Source organism: Solanum stenotomum, chromosome 9, assembly GCF_019186545.1.
Source record: "Solanum stenotomum isolate F172 chromosome 9, ASM1918654v1, whole genome shotgun sequence".
NCBI lineage: Eukaryota > Viridiplantae > Streptophyta > Magnoliopsida > Solanales > Solanaceae > Solanum > Solanum stenotomum.
The window spans coordinates 19,474,666-19,496,896 of NC_064290.1; the positions used below are offsets into that span (position 1 = coordinate 19,474,666).

General features: G+C 35.5%; 2 protein-coding genes across 2 annotated transcripts; one reads left to right on the top strand and one right to left on the bottom strand.

Annotated features, from left to right (window-relative positions):
* The first annotated feature begins 397 nt into the window (after positions 1-397).
* LOC125875962 (BTB/POZ domain and ankyrin repeat-containing protein NPR1) lies at positions 398-16,581 on the top strand. Its single transcript, XM_049557041.1, has 4 exons — positions 398-1,185; positions 10,948-11,695; positions 15,473-15,673; positions 16,171-16,581. The coding sequence occupies exons 1-4, from the start codon at positions 664-666 to the stop codon at positions 16,437-16,439; spliced, it is 1,740 nt and encodes a 579-aa protein (XP_049412998.1). The 5' UTR covers positions 398-663; the 3' UTR covers positions 16,440-16,581.
* Positions 16,582-18,363: 1,782 nt separating this feature from the next.
* On the bottom strand, positions 18,364-20,127 carry LOC125875970 (heat stress transcription factor A-2-like). Its single transcript, XM_049557052.1, has 2 exons — positions 19,582-20,127; positions 18,364-19,292 (listed from the first exon to the last, which is right to left on the bottom strand). Exons 1-2 carry the CDS (start codon positions 19,954-19,956, stop codon positions 18,585-18,587), a joined length of 1,083 nt encoding a protein of 360 aa, XP_049413009.1. The 5' UTR covers positions 19,957-20,127; the 3' UTR covers positions 18,364-18,584.
* Positions 20,128-22,231: the final 2,104 nt, after the last annotated feature.

Below are 22,231 nucleotides of genomic sequence, written 5' to 3' on the forward strand. Positions count from 1 at the left end.
GTAAAAGGGACAAAAGGAGTATTAATTGCTCCTACAAACTTCAACTAATTTTATCTGACGTTTCGACAATTGCAAATATAAATATGCAAAGTTGAAATGGTATTCTCATCGGATAGGATTTTTATTTGACTTTTTAATAAAAGAAAAATCATTTCTCAAATAAATTTAAGATCTGATAGGTCATAATTTTTTGTTTAAAATCAGTTACTTCCTTGTTCACTTTTATTTTTCACAATTGAATTTAATATATTAATTAAAAAATAATAATTAATATAATCATTTTACTAATTGATGTCTAGTATTTTTTAGATTCTAAAAAATAAATTATGAATAATTTATTTTAAAAATACTAACTAAATTAAAATTTTATTTAAAATTGATTGCTGCTTACATTTTCAAGAGCTGCCTTGTTCTTTCATTTGACTTTTTTCTGGCAAAATTTCACATAGAGAAAAATGGCAAACTTTGTTTTACAATACCTCCATTTCCATGGCTTTCTCCTCTTCTTTTCCCTTCTTCTCTGTCCCAATTCCTCATATAATTCCTAACTAGCTAGCTATCCCTTGTTCAATTTCTTTTCTCTCCCCAAATTCAATGGCTCTTTCTTCCTAATGATCCCTCTATTTCCCCTTTCTCCCACAAACATACAGAACGTATGCTGTAATGGATAGTAGGACTGCTTTTTCGGATTCGAATGATATTAGTGGAAGCAGTAGTATATGCTGCATTGGCGGCATGAACGAATCGGAAACTTCACCGGCAGACGTCAATTCCCTCAAACGTCTATCAGAAACACTAGAGTCTATCTTCGATGCGTCTTCGCCGGATTTCGACTTCTTCGCTGACGCTAAGCTTGTGGTTCCAGGCGGTAAGGAAATTCCGGTGCACCGATGCATTTTGTCAGCGAGGAGTCCTTTTTTTAAGAATATATTCTGTGGGAAAGATAGGAAGACGAAGCTGGAACTCAAGGAGCTGATGAAAGAGTATGAGGTCAGTTTTGATGCGGTGGTCAGTGTGCTCGCCTATTTGTATAGTGGAAAAGTTAGGCCTTCACCTAAAGATGTGTGTGTTTGTGTGGACAATGAGTGCTTGCATGTAGCTTGTAGGCCAGCTGTGGCCTTCATGGTTCAGGTTTTGTACGCATCCTTTACCTTTCAGATCTCTCAATTGGTCGACAAGTTTCAGGTAAACTATCAAAAACCCTCCAATATCAATTGTTCTTCTTGTCAATAGAATTGGAACTTTGTAAGTTAGCCAGTTGTATTATTAATGCCCTTAATTTAATGTAATTTTCCTTGCAAAATCTATCTTTATTTACATATGTTTGCCTTTGCATCCTAGGATAGGAATTTTTCTGAGTGAAATGGTGAGAATCTATTAAGTTGCTTACGGAATTTCGAGTATCTCTGAGAGTCACTTGTGAGCTATGTTTTAAGTTTAAATAATAGGTATGATGTATGTGTACCCTTTTTTTTCTTGTACTCTGTTCTTAGTTAAGTCCTCTTGCTTTCGAGAGATTGTAGTTCTTTTTTGACTACTTCATTTCATATAATTAGAGGTTCACTCCATTCTGGTTTTAACTCCTTTTTTTATTTTTTATTTTGAGATAAAACTCCTTCAATTATCAGTGTCATATTTATGACTTGAACATTTGGAGATCTATGTAGGACATGATCAAACCTACTCAAGTGATATCTCTACAACTTTCCCTTCTTGTGGGTACTCGTGATCCTTGCCAGAAAATATTGAGAGTCTAGATACTGCAAATGTATAGCTTTATTCATAGCGTTTATACAATATTTATAAGAGAACAAGTTAGATCAAATAAACTAGTGTATCAATCCCTAATTCTTAGGAGATCCTTGAATCAAGGGAATTCCTCTAAACTATTTTCCTAGAATAATATATTCAATTCCATATTTATAAGAGCAGATTATAATCAAATCTGCCAGCTTATTTGTGGAGCAAATTACAATCAAATCTGTCAGCTCATTGATGGACCAGATTGTGACTAAATCTGCATACGCATTCGACACCCCCTCAAGTTGGCATGTAAATACCGAACATGCCTAACTTGCTCACAAGGACTCAAAAGTAGTCCTGAAAAGACCTTTTGTGAAAATAACTGCAACTTGTTCAGTTTTTGGAACAAAAGGAATGCACACACTTCGATCTTCAATCTTCTCTTTAATGAAGTGAAGTGTTTGTCCACTTCAACATGCTTTATTGTCAGCCTTCATTGTCACAATACAACTTCATTGGAAAACTCATATGTCTTCTTAGTTCTTCCAAAAATCTCATGAGCCACAACATTTCACAAATTATGTGTGCCATGGATCGATACTCAGCCTCAACACTACTTTGAGCTACCACATTTTGCTTCGTACTTCTCCATGCCACTAAATTTCCCCAAACAAAGGTACAGTATCCAGATGTAGACCTTCTATCAATAGATGAACCAACCCAATCTGCATTCATATAAGCCTCAATACTTCCTTGCTCATTCTTTTTAAAGAACAACCCTTTTTCAGGAGAACTCTTTAGATACCTTAAGATTCGATACACAACTTCTTGGTATTCTTCTCATGGTGCATGCATGAAATGACTTACTGGGATCACAACAAAGGAAATATCAGGTCTAGTATGTGACAAGTAAATCAACTTACCCTACCAATCTCTGATCTGGCCCCTATCAATCAATTTTCCTTCCTTTACAAACTTTAGATTTAGATCAATTGGAGTTTTAGTTGGTCTACAACCACTCATTCTTGTTTCTTTTAGCAGATCAAGAACATACTTCCTTTTTTGAGAAGGTAACAGTCTAGTATTATATTCCAAAAAATCAAACCTGAGGTTTACTAATTACAAATAAAAGGAGAGTATCAGGAAGATCTTCAATCCTAAATAACAAAAATTACAAGGTGCCTAAAGCATTCATTACTGATTCTAGATCTTCCATATACTCCTGTTTACACCAAAAATGAAATAAAACCAAGCAATTCATCTTCATCTTCTGGATGCTGTTACTTTTGTTCTGGAAGCATCTGAGGTTCTTCTCTTTCCACACAGACCACCAGATACAGGTGGGGATGATCTTTCATCTTTCTTTATGACCAGAAATGTAGGCAAAGCTACTCCATATCTTCAGGGCCTGGACAATATTTCTTGGCATCACCCAAAGTAGGCCCTTCGAATTGATGAAAATGCTCCACAAAATATTAGTGATCCTACAGTGAAGAAAGAGGTGATTGACTGTTTCAGCCTCTTCTCCACACAGGAAACACCTAGGACTCAGTTGGATACCCCTTTTCATGAGGTTCTCCCGAGTCAAAACAGCCTGCTTTGCTAGTAGCCAAGTGAAGCAGGACACTTTAGGAGGTATTTTAACTTTCCAGATAAGTTTCCATGGCCAGCCAGTAACCTGATGGGTGAAAGAGTTGAACTTTTTGTAAGCTTCCTTCACACTAAAATTTCCGTTGCAGTTATGATTCCAAAACAATCCATCTTGGGAGGTAGAGGTTCCTTTGAATTGTTCAAGGATTCCAAAGAAATCTACTAGTCTTTGGATCTCCCAATCATTTAGGGGCCTTCTAAAACTCAAATTCCATCCCTGATTTGACCAAACTTCAGCAACAGTGTCTTTTTGTTGTTGGTTCAGAATGTAGATATCTGGGAAGAGGGTTTTTAGGGAGCCTTGTTCTAACCAGCTCTCCTCCCAGAAGGAGACCTTCATGCCATTTCCTATTCTAATGCTGCAATTTTCTCTTAATTTTGGCCAAAAGTTTCTGATGGCCCTCCAGATGCTAGTTCCATAAGTACTAGTGACCATTTTGGTAGACCAGTGATCCTCCATTTCGTACTTCTGCTTGATAAGTTCTTTCCATAGTGCTTTTTCTCAAAAAAAAGTTCTTTCCATAGTGCTTGTTCACTGGATGCTAGTCTCCATAGCCATTTCATCATAAGGCTTTGGTTCTGAATCTTCAAATTCCTTACCCCAAGACCTCCTTTTTGTTTGCTCCCAATCAATTCATCCCACTTAACCAAGTGGAATTTCTTAGTGTCACTATTTCCTTCCCATAGGAAATTCCTCCTTATTGGATCAAGTCTGTCAATGACCCCATCTGGGATAGGAAAGATAGACATCATGTAGGTAGGCATGGAGTCGAGAACACTATTGATGAGAGTGAGTCTCCCGCCAAGGGAGAGATATTGACTCTTCCAGTTCACCAATCTTCTTTCACACTTCTCGACCACCTCATTCCAGATTCCTGAAGACTTGCTTTCTGCTCCTAGTGGCATGCCCAAATATACAGTTGGTAATTCACCAGTCCTCCCCCCAAGTTCCTTTGTTACACTATAATATTCCTTTATTTGATTGTGCAACTTCCATGTCGAGAAAGTACTTTAGTAGGCCTAAGTCCTTTATCTCAGATTTTGAGGCAAGACGTTTATATATATGTATTTTTTTTTTTCAACCACATCATCGTCTGTGAGGAAGATATCGTTGACATACACTATAAGAATTGTTGTTTTTCCTTCTAGTGAATGTCAAGTAAACAATTGTGTCATTTGCTTGTCCTTGCACCTATCCTTGCTTCTTCATAACTTGAGTAAATTTTTCGAACAAAGTCCTTGGAGATAATTTTAGACTATAAAGAGATCTTCTAAGCCTGCATATCTTTGACTTGTACTTCCCTTCAAAACCTGGAAGGGGGATCCATATAGACTTCTTCCTCTAGGTGGCCATTCAAGAAAGCATTCTTCACATCCAACTGTTGAAGAGACCCGTCAAGATTTACTGCGATTGTCAACAAAACTCTAATTGAGTTTAGCGTAGCTACTGGAGCAAACATCTCGAGAAAGTCAATGCCATATGTTTGCGTGAATCCCTTAGCTACTAGGCAAGCCTTATACCTTGCTAAGGATCCGTCTGATTTGAATTTGGTGGTGAACACCCATTCACAACCCACTGGTTTCTTTCCCTCTGTTAAATCCACCAACTCCCATGTCTTATTTTTTTCAAGAGCTCGCAATTCCTCCAAAATAGCCTCCTTACGGCTTCCACTCGGGAACTCGTAGAGCATCCTGCACATTTTTTGGAATCTCCACACTAGAAAGTTGTGAAGTAAGGGCTGAATAACTAGGAGACAACTTTTTATAGGACACAAACATTGAAATAGGATATTTAGGAGCATTTCTAACACCTTGTGTTTTGCAATAGGTAGGTCCAGAACTGAGGAGCTAGAAATAGAATCGGTTGGAAGATTACCTTGAATACCAGTAAGGTCTTGCAGAACTGACTTTTGGTAGTGTTGAGCATCTCCGGTCTTTTTTCCTTGAGTTCAGTTCCTTTTCGAGTACACTTGTATTTCTTTTGTTTGTTCTCTATTACCCATTTTTATTTTTGTCATTTGAAGGCTCTACAAGTTCAATTTATGAGTTCTTATCATTTAAGTGACTTAGGTCCCTCTCATCTCTTGGATCACACTTATTTATATCTTCTCCTAGATCCCTCACATCAGTATTTGTTATAATATCAGGCTCATCATTTGCCTGATGTCTAGCTTCCTCAATATCACAAAAAGATGAATCTTCACCTACATGATACTCCCCCCTAAAGATGAGTGATAAAATAGAGTTGGGACTCAAAGAAAGTTAGATCCATTGTGACAATTATCTTCTTAGCATGTGGAGCATAACACTTATATCCCTTTCGACTTGGGGCATATACTACAAAAACACACTTCTTAGCCCGCGGTTCAAGTTCACTACGATTATGAACATGACAAAATGTTGTACAACCAAAAACCTTTAGAGGCAGTTCTGTAGTTAACCTAGAACTAGGAAAACTCTCTCTGATAACTTTAAAAGGTGTTTTAAATTCAAGAGGACGAGATGACATCCTATGAATAAGGTAAGTGGCAGTCAAGAAAGCCTCTCCCCAAAGGTGTTGTGGAACTTTACTAGTAAACATTAAAACTCTCGTTACCTCTAAAAGGTGTCTATTCTTTCTTTCGGCAATACCATTTTGTTGAGGTGAATCCGAACAAGAGCTTTGGTGTACTACCCAGTTTTTCTGAAAAGAACTTCCTAATTGTTCATTAAAAAATTCACGACCTTTGGTCACTCTGAAAAATCTTTATTTTCTCATTGAATTGTGTTTCCACCATGAAATAGAAAATCTTAAATACATTTTTATTGTTCCCTGCACAAGGAGTGTAAGTAGAGAAAAAACAGGAACTTCAGTCATGTGGTAACTAGCTCCTAAATCTATGATCCAAGAATCTGTTTGGTTGGAATTGACACTAAGAAAAGCAGATGATACAATATCTGTTTCAGCAAAAAAACAAGAAGGATTATAAGAATTTGGTGCATTTGGACGAAATTGTGGAGATTGAAGGAGTTTGTGCAGAATTTCTAGTTGTTCCCTTGTAAATGGAGACGTTTCTGGAGAAGGTTGCTGCCCTGATCAAAATTGGTTGTTTGAATGGCCTGCTCACTTTGATATTGAAAGCCACGATTATCAACTCTCTTCTTCCAGTTTAGTGGTTTCCCATAAATCTTCCAACATGTTTCACAGGTGTGCCAATGTTTTTTGCAATGATCGCACCATGACCTTTTGTTTTTGTCATCTTCATTCTTCACTCTTACAAGAGCTAAAGAGTTTATAGCAGGTTTTAGTTCAACATTTAAATCAGGTTTTAACATAACTTTCTTCCTAGTTTCCTCTCTCCTAACTTCAGAAAAGGTTTCACAAAGTGAGGGCAGAGGATTTGTTCATAGGATTCGGGACCTGACCTCGTCAAACTCCCAGTTCAATCCTGCTAAAAATGGAAAACTCTCTCATTTTCTTCCCCTTTTTGCTTTCACACTATTCACAGAACATTGTCATTCATCATTTTAACACTGGTCTAATTCCTGCCACAAAGACACCATTTCATTATAATAAGCAATGACTTCCTTCTCACCTTGCTTAGCTTGCCATGGTTTAATTTTTAACTAAAAAAATTGAGAGGTATTTTCTACATCAGAATATGTCTCTCTAACGGCTTCACACACATCTTTAGCAGTGGCAAAAGAGATGAGATTTACCTAAGGCTGGTTCCATGGAATTTATTAACCAAGCAATCACGTGTGAATTCTCTGATCTCTAGGAGTTCATCTTTAGGTCTCCGACTCCCAGCTTTTACATCTCTCCGGTCAGATGTCCTATCTTTCCACGACTATCGACTGCAAGCTTTACGGACTGTGCCCATTCTAGATAGTTCTTCCCATTTAATCGATGAGAAATTGATTGGAAGGGCATGTGAGAAGCATTGCCTCCTTGTGTCATCAGATTTTCTGTAGGAGCTTTCAGAGAAGAACTTTTGTCTTCTGTTGATGTTCCAGAAAGATGCTTTCCATGAAAGGCTGGTTTGTCCATATGATACTAGGGGAAAAAGTCCCGCTCTGATACCATGAAAGTTTAGACATGCAAAGTATATCTTTATTCATAGCGTTTGTACAGTATTTATAAAAGAAAAAGTAAGATCAAATAAACTAATCAACCCCTAATTCTTTTTTTTTTATGACAAGGGAAATCCGCAACCGCTACCCTTTGGGTGCGCATAGGGTAAAACCCCGCTCCTATGCAATAGCTCGCAAACCACATAGGAGAGGTAACCCGCACTAGGCAAGCTTGGTGCGACGAGCTCGACCCAGAAGGCAAACCCCTTGCTTTCGCTGGCAAGGGGTTTCGAACTTGAGACCTCCAACATGGAAGTCCCAAGCTCAAATCACTGGGCCACCCCAAAGGGTAATCAACCCCTAATTCTTAGGAGATCCTTGAAAGGGATTTCAAACTTTTTTCCTAGAATAATATATTCTACCCCATATTTATAGAAGCGGATTATAATCAAATTTGCTAGCTTATTTGTGGAGCAAATTGCAATCAATCGGCCAGCTCATTGATGGAGCAGATTATAACTAAATCTGTCAACTCATTCGACAATTATCATTATACTTTTGTCCAATCTTATATGATTACACATTTATCATACACCCTCATTTCTTTGACATTCCTCTTACCAGTGTGTTGAGCTTTAGAGGTCCAACTCTTACTTCTATATAACATTACTGGTCTCACAACATTCTATAAAGCTTGGTTCCACTTTTTGGTATTTTCCTACCGCATGACACTCAACAGTCCATTTAATTGTTCTATTTAAATTATATGTTATGTTTTTGAAGTCATTTTCCTGGAAAATTAAGTCTAGATATCTGAAATGATCGTTAGGCACCATTATAACTCACATATAATCTTATTTGAGCATCATTCCTCTCAAACGGGACTAGATTTGCATCACAGATACCCTTTCTTCTACTTACTCTAAAACACTGACTATTGATATTTATTATAAAATCTTACTATCTAAAGTGTTTCTCTGTGATTCCTACTTTTGATTTACTCGTAACTTATTTAATCAATTAAAACAACATCTTCTATGGCATGCATCAGGAAATCTCATTCTATATGACATTTATTTGTTCATTTATAACTAGAATAAAGAAGTATTTTCTCACGGACAATCTGAGGTGTAAACACATAGATAAGAAAAACTCTTCACTCTCTCTTCTGACTATTCGTACACTTGTGAGTGCTCTCTCACATATATCCTGTATGTCATTTATTTATTTGAAATTCATTCCTATCTTCTCAAGTACCCAACAAAGGACTTCTTTTTGCACATTATCATATGTCTTTCTAAGTTAATGGATATGAATCATGACGTGGTGATATTCTTCCTTCTCAGTAAATTTGTATCAATTTTCTTAGCAAAATTATAACCTTTCTTTTTGCGTGTAATAAGTAAAAATTAGCTAAAACTAAATCATAACGGAAGACCAACTCTAGAGTACCTTCCTTTCTTTATCCGAAATACCATAACCAAATGGTCCTTGTCCTTGGCCTAAACTATCACTTGGTCTACCCATATGTCCATTCAGATCTTTCCTAATAAAGATCTATTGGTCATTTGAGATCCTTTAGACCATATCTTCTCAAAAGTGAGTTTTAGTTTTACCATCTCATTCTTTTTGCGGAGTGTAAATACTAAGGGGCCGTTAGAGTTATGCAGGTATTAGTTACGCAAGGGTTAGTTATGTAGGTATTAGTTATGCAGGGTTTAGTTATGCAAGTATTAGTTATGCAGGGTTTAGTTATGTGGGTATTAGTTATGCGAGTATTAGTTAATTAGGTGTTATTTAGTTTTGTAGAGATTACATTACATGAATGATTAACTATTGAATATTGATTTTAATATAGATTAATATATATTATTTACAAATAAAATAAGTAAGCAAATAGTATAAATTCTCCTTAAAAAAATAAAGAAAGGAATTTTCTTTATATTTAACTAGGAATTCTGTGTTATTTTCTCTTTGGTTTTTTAATGTTTAAAGCTTATAAAAATAAACTACTATTAATATATTTCAAGTACATTATACTATCCTATTTTATATAATGTAAATTTCTGTCAATATGATGCATGTGTTGTTTGTACATTTTTAGTATACCAAATATATAAATTATATATAAATTCACATTCTAAATAAAAAATTAATACATGATAATTAAATATGTGGATATATTTAGTTATATATAATGCAAATATATAATTAGCATATGCGTTATCAAAATTATACATTCCTATTCATAATATTAATAAATATTTATATTTTGATTTTAAATGAAAACAAATAAAAAGTCGTTTGTATACAAAAAGAAATAGGAAACAAAAATACTTGGGAAAATAGAATAGCTATGTAAAATTTTCAATAAAAAAAGATTTAAAAATAAATTAATAGGGATAAATGTGTAATTTATCTTTTTAATACATGTATAACTAATACCCACATAACTTATTCCACCTTCTATCTTGCATAACTTATACATAGATTCCCTCACAAGTTATGTAGGTATTAATTATGTAGGATTACAAAAAACGCAACCAAACACCATATAAAATTAATACATGAATAACTTTTGTACAATATTTAGAACTTCTCAACCAAACATAGTATAAGTCATGTTGACTTTTCAACCTAATAAAAAACTTTTACCAAACATAGCAAAACAAATACAATGTTTTATACATGAATAACATGCCTTCTTATACAGTAACCAAACGGCCCCTAATGGTGTTAATTGTCTTCCAGATTAGTTATTAGTTGACATTCCATCTTCATTAATAAAAGGGTCGGTTTTAGATTGCCTTTTGTGGGAAAGAATGAGGGATTATATTGCTCTGTATGACAGCATTATTTCTTTATAGAAAAAACAGCCATGTGTGTTGAGGCACATCTACGACCGATAGCCAATTTGGCCAAGTTTCTGCAAAGCCGAAAGTGTTTTTTGTTAAAAGAGAAGTTCTTATTTTAGAGAATTGAGAGGTTTGACTAATCTTTTAGGAAAAAAGATAAGTGATTTTGAGTAGTAGCAGGAGTTGTATTTTGAAAAGCTAAAAAATGCCGCTTTTCCCAAGAAGCATTTTTGGAACCATGGCCAAGCACAATTTTCTGATCTTATATTGGCAAAAATGGTTTTCACAATGATTTGCCAAACACAAAATGCTACTCTCCAAAAGTACTTTCTCGGGTCGAAAAGTACTTCTGACAAAAAACACTTCTCAACATAAGCAGATTTTAGAAGTTTGGTCAAACAGGTTATGAATCTCCTTGCGTAAAATTGGGGAACATTATATCTTTTCTCAGTTAGATTAATAGAAGGACACTTAGCAAAACCTTATTCACTTTGCGATCATGCGATATATGTTGTTGAAAAGTCAGTTTCTTGTGAAATTCCTTAGTTATCACGATTTATCATGTATGCATTACTACACTACTAACTGTACTGGCGACTAATATATCTTTCCTAATGTTACATTGCATGTTTCCTTTCCTTTGCAGAGACACCTATTGGATATTCTTGACAAAGCTGCAGCAGACGATGTAATGATGGTTTTATCCGTTGCAAACATTTGCGGTAAAGCATGTGAAAGATTGCTTTCAAGCTGCATTGAGATTATTGTCAAGTCTAATGTTGATATCATAACCCTTGATAAGTCCTTGCCTCATGACATCGTAAAACAAATCACTGATTCACGTGCTGAACTTGGTCTACAAGGGCCTGAAAGCAATGGTTTTCCTGATAAACATGTTAAGAGGATACATAGGGCATTGGACTCTGATGATGTTGAATTACTAAGGATGTTGCTTAAAGAGGGGCATACTACTCTCGATGATGCATATGCTCTCCACTATGCTGTAGCATATTGCGATGCAAAGACTACAGCAGAACTTTTAGATCTTTCACTTGCCGATGTTAATCATCAAAATCCTAGAGGATACACGGTACTTCATGTTGCTGCCATGAGGAAAGAGCCTAAAATTATAGTGTCCCTTTTAACCAAAGGAGCTAGACCTTCTGATCTGACATCTGATGGCAAAAAGGCACTTCAAATTGCTAAGAGGCTCACTAGGCTTGTAGATTTTACCAAGTCTACAGAGGAAGGAAAATCTGCTCCAAAGGATCGGTTATGCATTGAGATTCTGGAGCAAGCAGAAAGAAGAGATCCACTACTAGGAGAAGCTTCATTATCTCTTGCTATGGCAGGCGATGATTTGCGTATGAAGCTGTTATACCTTGAAAATAGAGGTAGGATGTCATGTTTCTGCTTACTTCTCTTATAGTTATACTCTTGTTTTTTAAGATCCAGGTCATTGTCTATGATCTTCCACATAGTTTGCTCCTGCTCCTCTTCTGACAGCCTATCATTAGAATTTCATATTTAATGACCAGTCTTATTTGCTATGGAAGTTTTAAGTGATATTTTGATATGTCTAATGGAGAACAAATTGAGGATGAGTTATACTGCTATGTAACGACACATGGAGGATGACATATACTGTAGTGTCATAACAAATGAAGGATGAGATATGCTATAGTTTAATATTTCTCAGTTACCCTATAGAATTCTTCGTATAGTATGCAGGGGATGGGTGGGAAGAAAACTTGAAGATATGCTTTTCTTAATCTAGAAGTAGCGTAGGATACATATCATGTTGCATGCAATTCACGATTGTGAGGTCAGTACCTATGAATCGGGGTGGTTTCTTTGTTTGATAATCTTCATCCCTCTACTCTCTCACTCTAGCTTTAGACATTTATCCATGTCACTGATATTGCTCTCAAGGCTTAAGTCTATTTCAAGCAGCCTCTTAAGTCCAAGGAATGGGGAGGTAATGTTCTGTTAAAAGTGCAGACAATTCACCCCCACCTGCTTCAACTCAAGTCTGGTATTAGGATTGACCTTATGTCCCTCCATTTTTCTCTTCTTTCTTTAATTTGATAACGGATGACCTTATGTCTCTCTTTTCCCCCTCGTATGTTATAGATCTCCCAGTTTGCTATAAATTCATTTGTGATCTCGTGATGAAGAACTTTTTGCTCTCTATGTTGCGTTACTCACACTCCCATCTTTTACCATTCCTAAGCCCATTCTGATGATTATCCCGATACGTTGGGATGAGTCTCTTTAATTTGCTTCCCTATATGAAATTATTGTTAAGAACATTCTGTTTCTGTTTATTGTCCATACTTAATTTAGAAGAAATATTTGTTTCAGCTTATTGTCCATCCAACTCTCTTCGAGAATAGCATTTGTCATTGTATCATGCTTTTTCCATCCTAGTATTCCCACACATCCATCTCAGCGTCCTCATCTTCACAACTTTCATCTTCTAAACGTGGGAGTTCTTGATCGGCCAACCCTCCAGCCCATACAACATAGTCGGTCTAACCACTGCTCTATAGTGCCTTTAAGTTTTGGGAGTACCTTCTTATCACACAAGACTTCGGATGCAATCCTCCATTTCATTCACCATGCACTAATACGATGTGTGACATCATTGTCAATCTCCCCATTTCCTTTGGATAATAAACCCAAGATACTTGAAACTTCCTCTCTTTTGAATGACATGTGTATCGAGATTCACTTCCATGCCAGCCTCATGCAGTACGTCACTGAACTTTCACTCCAAGTATCCTGTCTTGGTTCTACTCAATTTGAACCCTTTAGACTCCAAGGTGTTCCTCCAAACCACCAGCTTAGCATTAACTTCGTTCCGGGTCCCGTCAATCAGAAATGTCACCTGCAAATAACATATGCCATGGCACCTCTCCTTGGACATGCCATATCAATTCATCCATCATTAACACAAACAAGAACGGGCTAAGAGTTGATCGCTGATGCAACCCCATCACACTAGGGAAGTGCTCTGGGTCACCTCCTGTCGTCCTTACTCGGGTTTTGGCTCTATTATACATGTCTTTAATTGCCTTAGTGCACACCACAAGTACACCTTTAGCCTCCAAGCATCTCCATTATGTTTAAAGGTAAAATAAATTAATCCCTTTTAAGCAAAAACAGGTGATACATTTGTCAGGAAATTTTTAAAGGTGCCATATGGTTTTCTTCTCATAGTTTAAATTTGTGACGCATGATATCCTTGACATTTTGTGATAATATACAAAACTTGCTCAAGGTTATGGCCTGAAGTGCAAGGTTATTTTTCCTTCTAAACTAAGATAATTGCTAAAATAAGAAAAAACAACCGATTTCACTTTCCCTCCCTTATCCTTCGTTTTCTCCTTCCTTCAACAACATATCTAGTGTAATCCCACAAGTGGGGTCTGGGGAGCGTAGAGTGTAAGCAGACCTTACCCTTATAATTTGATATTTGTCAGATATGAGATAATATTTTACTTAAGAACTTATTACTTCAACTATTCTAACTTTGGCATTCAAACACTAACATTAAACATTCTGATGCACCCCACAAACTAAAAATAGAGACCAAAATGAACTTACCTATTTTAAAACAACAACATACCCAATGAAATCCCACTAGGTGGGGTCTGGGGAGGGTGGGGAGGGTAGAGTGTACGCAGACCTTACCACTACCTCATGGAGGTAGAGAGGCTATTTCTGAAAGATAATTTATTTTAAAACAGAGAAAAATAAATAGTTATGGGATAATTGTTGGAGTAGTAGCCGTCTTGTATTCATGAAATGTCTATTAAGCAATACATCTTTGGCTAGTTCATAAACACATGGTATTAGAGCTTCTACGATATCTTAATGCAGACTAAAATTCACCTCCCACATAGTAGAGGTTGGCCTTATGATGCAAATCCAGCCAAAGTTTCTTTTACTTTTCATAACTTTACTGTTCTGGCCCTTCTGAACGGCCTCTTTAGCAGTATTACTCCTAGTTTTTTAGGACCATTTGAGCGCACAACATGCATTTTAAATGACCCTTTGGTAGTATTGCACTCCTTTCATTGGTTGTTAAGATAGCATGGTGGTTCTTTTCAGTTCCCTGCCTATTTTTGCTGATTGGGCTGATGGCACTGTGCTTTTTCTGGTGATTGTTCTGCTGGGGTACCTATTTCGATGGCACTGCCTCTTTCCGGCCATTTTTCATCAAATTCAGTCAGATCTCCTAATTCACTTTTTATCACTTTCAGACCCTTTCTCTATTTTTTCTTTTCTCTAAATGTCTTGTGGCTTCTTTCATTTGTTTGATATGTTTTATTGAGCTTTGATACCCTGCGAGAAATAGAGAGAAAATGTAATGTCTTGATGATATGGTAAATACAAGACACCTATTTGTAGGTGTCAGGTAGATTAAACATGATGTTTGTCCTATGGGAAATGATATCTAATTTAGGAACTTTAACATTCTAAAAATCAACAGTTCACACTCTTCACTGTCAGTTTGTGTTACTTTTTCATTGTTATCTACTTATCTTCTTCTTTCTCTTCCATACCTATGAAACATAAAGAAGGGCAGATAAATGAAATTTACTCTCTTTGGTTTCTCCTTTCAGAATTTATTATCATTTCCTAATTTCTGTTGCATTTATCATATTTTTAAATGAGGGGGGTTATTTTAGTCCTGGGGGAAGGGGGGTTGCAGGGATAATAGTTTGGAACCTTTGTTGCTCGGACTCTCCAAAATTATTGTTGCACCCATGTCAAATCCTTCCAAAACGATTACTTTTGGAGGATCCGGAGAATCCAAGCAACATTGTTTGGAACTAGCCCAACTTCATTTAAAATGTGTAACTCACAAGTCACAATGTTACTAGTTTGGAAGGAAAACTTAACAGTTTCACTCCAACCTTATAAAGGATATTCTTAATGTTTGCAGAACGGATGCTGCTTATGTTTGATATACTTAAATTAGACCTATTTTACCTTTTTTTATAAAGGAGATGTTCTTTCATTTCCAAAGGAGGTCACAAAGTTGTCCTATTAATGGGTGGGTGGTCAAATGACCTTTGATTATGGTTAATGAACTATTTGTTTTAGTGAAAAGGAAATAGTAAACCATTATACTGAAGATTGACTAGTTGATTGTCTTTCAGTTGGTCTGGCTAAACTCCTTTTTCCCATGGAAGCAAAAGTTGCAATGGACATTGCTCAAGTTGATGGCACGTCTGAATTCCCCCTGGCTAGCATGAGGAAGAAGATAGCTGATGCACAGAGGACAACGGTGGATTTGAATGAGGCTCCTTTCAAGATGAAAGAGGAGCATTTGAATCGGCTTAGGGCTCTCTCTAGAACTGGTAAAGATATTTTCAGCTACATATATCACCAAATCCTCATTCTTTATGTTTCTCGCTTTTTCTATCTTGATCTGTGTACTCTTAGCATATGAATTTTGAGCCCAGTGGTTGTCCCTCTTTTTCTGATTTTTATTATATTTGATTCTTGTGGTGGTGTGTGTGTGTGTGTGTGGGGGGGGGGGGGGGGGGGGGGGGGGGGGGGGGGGGGGGGGGGGAGGGGTATCAGAAAGTCATATTCTCCCTATATGATATAAATGGACTAGAGTCAAAATGTTCTCTTTACTTCCTGAAAACAATTAGACTGCTTGATTGTATACTGAATGGAGTAAAACAAAATCACTTTATTCTTCCCCATCTCCTCCCCCAAGCATTTTTCTACTTCCAGCCCATTTTGTTTTTTGGTCCAAGCAAACATTGCTACATTAAGCATTTGAATTTCTGAATCTTGTGCTTTAAAGTCCTGGTGTGGTTGAAAATAAAGCGTCGTGTACTTGCAGTGGAACTTGGAAAACGGTTCTTTCCACGTTGTTCAGAAGTTCTAAATAAGATCATGGATGCTGATGACTTGTCTGAGATAGCTTACATGGGGAATGATACAGCAGAAGAGCGTCAACTGAAGAAGCAAAGGTACATGGAACTTCAAGAAATTTTGTCTAAAGCATTCACGGAGGATAAAGAAGAATTTGCTAAGACTAACATGTCCTCATCTTGTTCCTCTACATCTAAGGGAGCAGATAAGCCCAATAATCTCCCTTTTAGGAAATAGATTTTGTATTAGGAGATATGAGGAAGAAACATAGGACTCTTTTTTTCTTTTCATCATTTGATGCGTTATACATACAAACACATGTACCATAAACTTGTATTGTGCAAAAAAGATTTAAATTTTATTACTAGTTGAGAAGCAATCATTTGAAAGTGAAAAAATAAACAAAATAAAAGGAGAAGGTGAGAACACGTAGGTATTGCAGTTGAGATTTGGCTTCTACTCTTTTTGGAAAGGTGACAGGATCTAGAATGATTAATCTGGTCACTTGCTCCTTTTGGCAAATGGGACCCTCCCCCCCCCCCCCCCCCCCCCCAAAAAAAAACCTAGAAGATAAGATATGTAGCAATTGTTAATATTATTATTATTATTATGAGTTAATGACTAATAATTGTTGATTTTGTGGCTCTAATTTACACACTTCATGTATGGTTTTGGCTGAAGTTTCCAGTTAAAAGGTTGCTGCATTTTAAAGCCATACAGTTGTATCAATCTGGAATAGGCTAAAAGATAGGATTACAGATTATTCATAATGTCAAAAATTAGGGAACAGGCACCTATCTTGTCTGCTATTACTGACTTGGCTCATTATTCTTCAAGTTACTTCTAATTCACTATGCCTGAAATTCTAGGCTAGGCTCCAACTTGTGATGAGATGATAAGTATTCTTCAATTCGAACTCTTTGTTCCGGAAGTTCTTTGGATTTGGTGGAGAGCACTTTAACCTCAAAATGAAACTCTTTTGTGCAAATTTAAATTAATTGGATCACGAAGCGGTTATATAAGTGGGAAAAAATAAATAACTGAATGGCAACATTATCATAAAAAAATACACATGTATCTCTCAACCACTTAATATACATGTTACAAACCATTTTCTTAGTGATTTCAAAATCACTAAAATTATTTATACTTAATATGTTAAAGTGACAGTAAAAATAAGAAATTGTTTTTGAAATAGTAGACAAGAATGAACAAAGAGAGTGATTTGAGATGACTATTTATAGTAGAGAAAATTGAATAAATGACATTTATGATAGTAAGATGAACAACAAATAAAAAACATAGAGTTTTTTTTTTTTTTTTTTAAATTTATGAAGTTGGATAAGATGAATTATCTTTGATTATACTTTTTCTAAAAAAGGAGGAAACAGAACACTTTATTTGAAATTTGAAAAACTCGAAAATGTAGAATCAACTTTAAATTAGATATGGGAAATTCAACAACTATGTACTAATTTTTAAGTAACAACAAAAAACTATTTATTAAAAAATAAGTGAATAATTCACAAATAAAAATGCAACACATAACATAAAGGAGGTCCAATATTTTACATTTTATTGCAGTACGTGTTAAAAAAATTCAAGTTCCCCGGGATGGTTAAAGAAGAGGTTACGAATGTCTGGCTCAGAAGCCAGAAGTATATGAGGGACCCCATCCTGCACCAATGCGTCTTTTGAGTTTAGGCTTCCGAGCCAGAAGTATTGAGGGATCTTATCCCGCACCAATGCGGCCTCAACCCTCTTTTCCAAGTATGAGGAACCTTATCCCGCACCAATGCAGCCTCAACCCTCTTTGCACCAATGCAACCTCAACCCTCTTTTCCATGAGGGGGATGAATGCAGCCTCACCCTCTTTTCCAAGTATGAGGGACCTCATCCCGCACCAATGCAGCCTCAACCCTCGGAAACAGAAACTGCTTTGCAGAACCATATTGTGGAAAACATCATCAATTGTATAGTATAACCTAAAACCTTTGCAGAATCATTTCGTGGAAAATTATTTCATTTAATTTCTCCAACGTTTATCGATTAAATAACATCCCCTCATTAATGGAGGGTAACAAATAAGGTGGGAGGGAGACCAACTACATATATACATCAAAGGTGAGAAACTGTATTAGTACTGCTAAAGCAGGAAGAAAAGACCATATTATAATTACTACTAATACTATGCATGAAACTAACATTCATATTCTGGTTCTACATTAATATTAATATTCTCCTCTGCTGCACCAAACCCCTATCAAACTAATTTGTTTTCTTCATCTTCTGTAAAAACCTTTATACATTGTTAGTTACTACCAACTGATAAACATTCATTGTGATCTTCTTATGCTAACTAGTTGTTGGACCATCGCTAATTTAAGGCATACACTTGCACTCGGATGGGTTTGAGATCAAATCCTCAAGTTCAAGAACTATCTCACTTTGATACTTATCTGTTTCTGCTCCATTCTCACAAATCATGTCATCTTCCATCAGCTTCTCCCACAATATATAGTTCTCAGATACCATCTCTGGGCTGCTGTTATTATTTCCCTTACCTTTTTGTTCCTCAACTGGACTGTTCGATGATTCATCACAAGAGAAAAGTGTGTGTATCTCCGACTTAATCGTTGTGTACTCCTCTTGATTTTCATCACTATACCACCTTCTCTTTTTGGTCCCATTCTCTACCGTTGTAGTCTTCCCCTGTTTCATCTTCTCAATCAGATGCTGAACAAACAGAGGGTTGTCGAACGTTTTCGCCATGAAGATCACCATATATTTTTGCTTAGTTTCACTATTCTGTAACCTCTCCTTCATAGTAGTTAAATACGTATCAGTGCTCTCTTGTTGTTGTTTTAGCTTCAGAATTTCCATTTTCAATGTGTTGTGATCCTTTTTCAGCTTTTCTATCTCCGCCGCTTCAGTTCCATCCTTGCAACAACCTCCTCCTCCTCCTCCTCCTCCTCCTCCTTGTTGAGGATACTGCTTTCTTCTCTTGATATTTACCAGCAAATGCTTCTTCCCTTTCTGAAAACCCTCATTCGCAAATTCCCATCTATCTGAATCAATTTTCCTGAAACGCTACAAACCCACAAACTCAAAATGTTAAAAAAACACCATAATCAAATACAAATTAACAAAAAAAACAGTGAACGGAACTAGCTACAAACCCGATTACTTTTGCAATTATTGAATTTTAAAACCCAATTATTAACCTTTGGCATCGTCATTATAAAATTCAACAAATTCTAGGTACACCCAAATTACAAATTCACAAAAGAAAATTGAGTTTACTTTCAAAATTAGAACAAGCAGATACTGATCAAGTACAAATTGTAGTTGATTAATTGAGCAAAAAAAGCCAACTTACATAGGTATTAAGCTGGCGGATAAAGCTAGAGAAGTTGTTGTGCTTAAAGTGTTTAGGTAGAAGATGAATTGAAAATTTGTGAGGATCCCAAACAACAAAGCTGTTTTGATTGTTACTCCATGAGATTATAGAGTCTGTATTTGGATCATCCACCATTTCAAACGTCTTCTTCAAAAACGGAGGTGGACCTACATCACGTAACCCATCCAAAGGCTTTGGCAATGAACAAGTAAAATCCCCAATAATGTCATCTTCATCAATAAATATAACTGGTTCTTCTTTCACCTCTAGTACTACTCCACCATTAACATTCTTCTCATTCTCATTCACATCAATCACCATGGTTTTATCCTCTCTCATTGTCTCCTCTTCCATAACTGTTGAGTACAAAATTGGGTTTCTTTCTTTAGGGAGAATATATATATAAAGGATGTTATAGTTGGGGGAAGCGGTGAGCTGAGAGGTGTGTGGAAAATTGAGCAAATAACTAAAAGCGATGTGTAACGGACCGTTTCAGACCATCTTGCCATTTGGATCTTTCATTTCTTTTTTCCACGTCACTCACTCCCTCAATTATTAGCAATATGTTTCTTTCACCCACACCCTTTATATATACTTCGTCCTTACTCTTTTTTTATTATTATTATTATATATAATATATCGGAAAAAAATAACTCTTAATGTTAAAATACAAATTATATCTATTTAAATAATATAAATTAAGATTGTTTATTACTTGATACATGCAATTCATCATAAGAAAACTAATAATGCGTATTCAATATTTATAAAAGAAATGTGTTACTCCTTATTTATTGTATCTTACTTGATACTTGATACATGTAATTAAAACTAATAGCGCATATGGTATTCAATATTTATTAAAAAAAAATGTGTTACTCCTTATTTATTATGTCTTATTACTTGATTTATGTAATTCAAAGAAAACTAACAGTGCGTATAGTATTCAATATTTATTTTTAAAAAATTACTAAAATATTGTAATTACATATATAACTTTTATATATATATTATAGTAATTTAATTAATCTTAACCTACACTAATAAAAGAGTTCAAATTTTCAAACTAAGACCTCCAAACTTTTACTATTAAATATAAATGGATATTTTAATTATATAAATACAAAATACAGACTAATTAATATTTATAAAAAAAAATATTGTTAAACAAAATTTCAACTTCAACTCTAATTTTAAAAGTTTTAAATTAATTTATTTTTATGATCAAACACTTACTAATTAAATTGACCCATTTGGGGTGTATTAGAAAGTTTTTATTTATGTTTAGGGTCTTTAGAGTAAAAGAAAAAGAAGCAAGAAGGGGCAAAAGCAAACTTTATCCACTTACTGAAAATCAAATACAAACAACAAAAGAGTAGTCAGTCAGGTGTCTGTGTTGGCAGATTGCTACGTTAGTAGTGCAGGCGAACAGCTGCCAGGTGGCATACACTTTTTTTCCACTTTAAACAGGACCATTACATTATGGGGCCCACAACCGAGTGCTTGTAATGGGTGGGACCCAAATATCTTTGGCTATTTGGCAAGAAACGTGGCATGCTTGTATGAATGCCACCAAAGTTATCTAATGACTACTTTATTTTACTTAATTAATAAATAAATTTGATCGCACTCATAACAAAATATTCTCCGCCATATAAAAAATAATGACTTTTCGTTTGTGACATAGTCTTATGAACCCTTATATTTGTATGCATTTATATTCTAACCCTCCAATTCAACACTTTGTCAACTAAACTTTTAAATCATTAAAACAAAATATTTTAAAACAATTTCTCATCAAATCATTGTGTGTGTAATCCAACCTCTTGCATGTGTAATTTCATGTCATTTTTCAATAACACGTAAGAAATTAAATATTAAGAAGATAAAAAAATTCAAATATTTAACTTTTGTAAATTTTGGAAATTTTTAAATAGTCATGTTCTTCTATTTCCATATGTTAGCGGAAATGTAAAACTAAAGTACAAGGAAGAACAACAATATTTAACGTGGTTCATATCAGAATGATCATACGTCCACCAGAGAACAACTGCACCAATATTTATTTCACTTCTAAAGAGTACAAATGAAATACTACAACCGAGAGAAGATCAAATGTCTTATAAGGTGAGAAGGCAAGTGAGAGGATGTCTTGAAAATAAATTAAGAACTGCTTATTTATAGGAATGAATTTTTCCTATTGATGTCATCCATGACATCACTATGTGTCAAAATCTCAAGGTTAAACATGTGAAACCATTTTATGGTTTACCTAAATTTCACCTACCAAAATACTATCTTGACTTTTATTTTGAAATAAATAAAGAATTATCTTCCTACCAAATCTTCATATTAATTAGTCTTCCATTGTATTTGATTCCACAAAAACCAAACCAACTCTTCCAATCTCCACCTTGATTTGCGTTTCAAGCATGCGTATAAACAACTTCGGCCAAAACTTCTAAGCTTACTGAACAATCCCATTGTAAGAAACAAGAAGAATCAAACATTTGTTGAACTTACTAGCTCCAACTAGCAGTTGTTCCCCAGAGTTGCATCAGTTGATGCATACTCCCGCCAAGTCCTTGCAGTGTGCAAATTTGGCACGTGGGACTATATTGGTCAACAT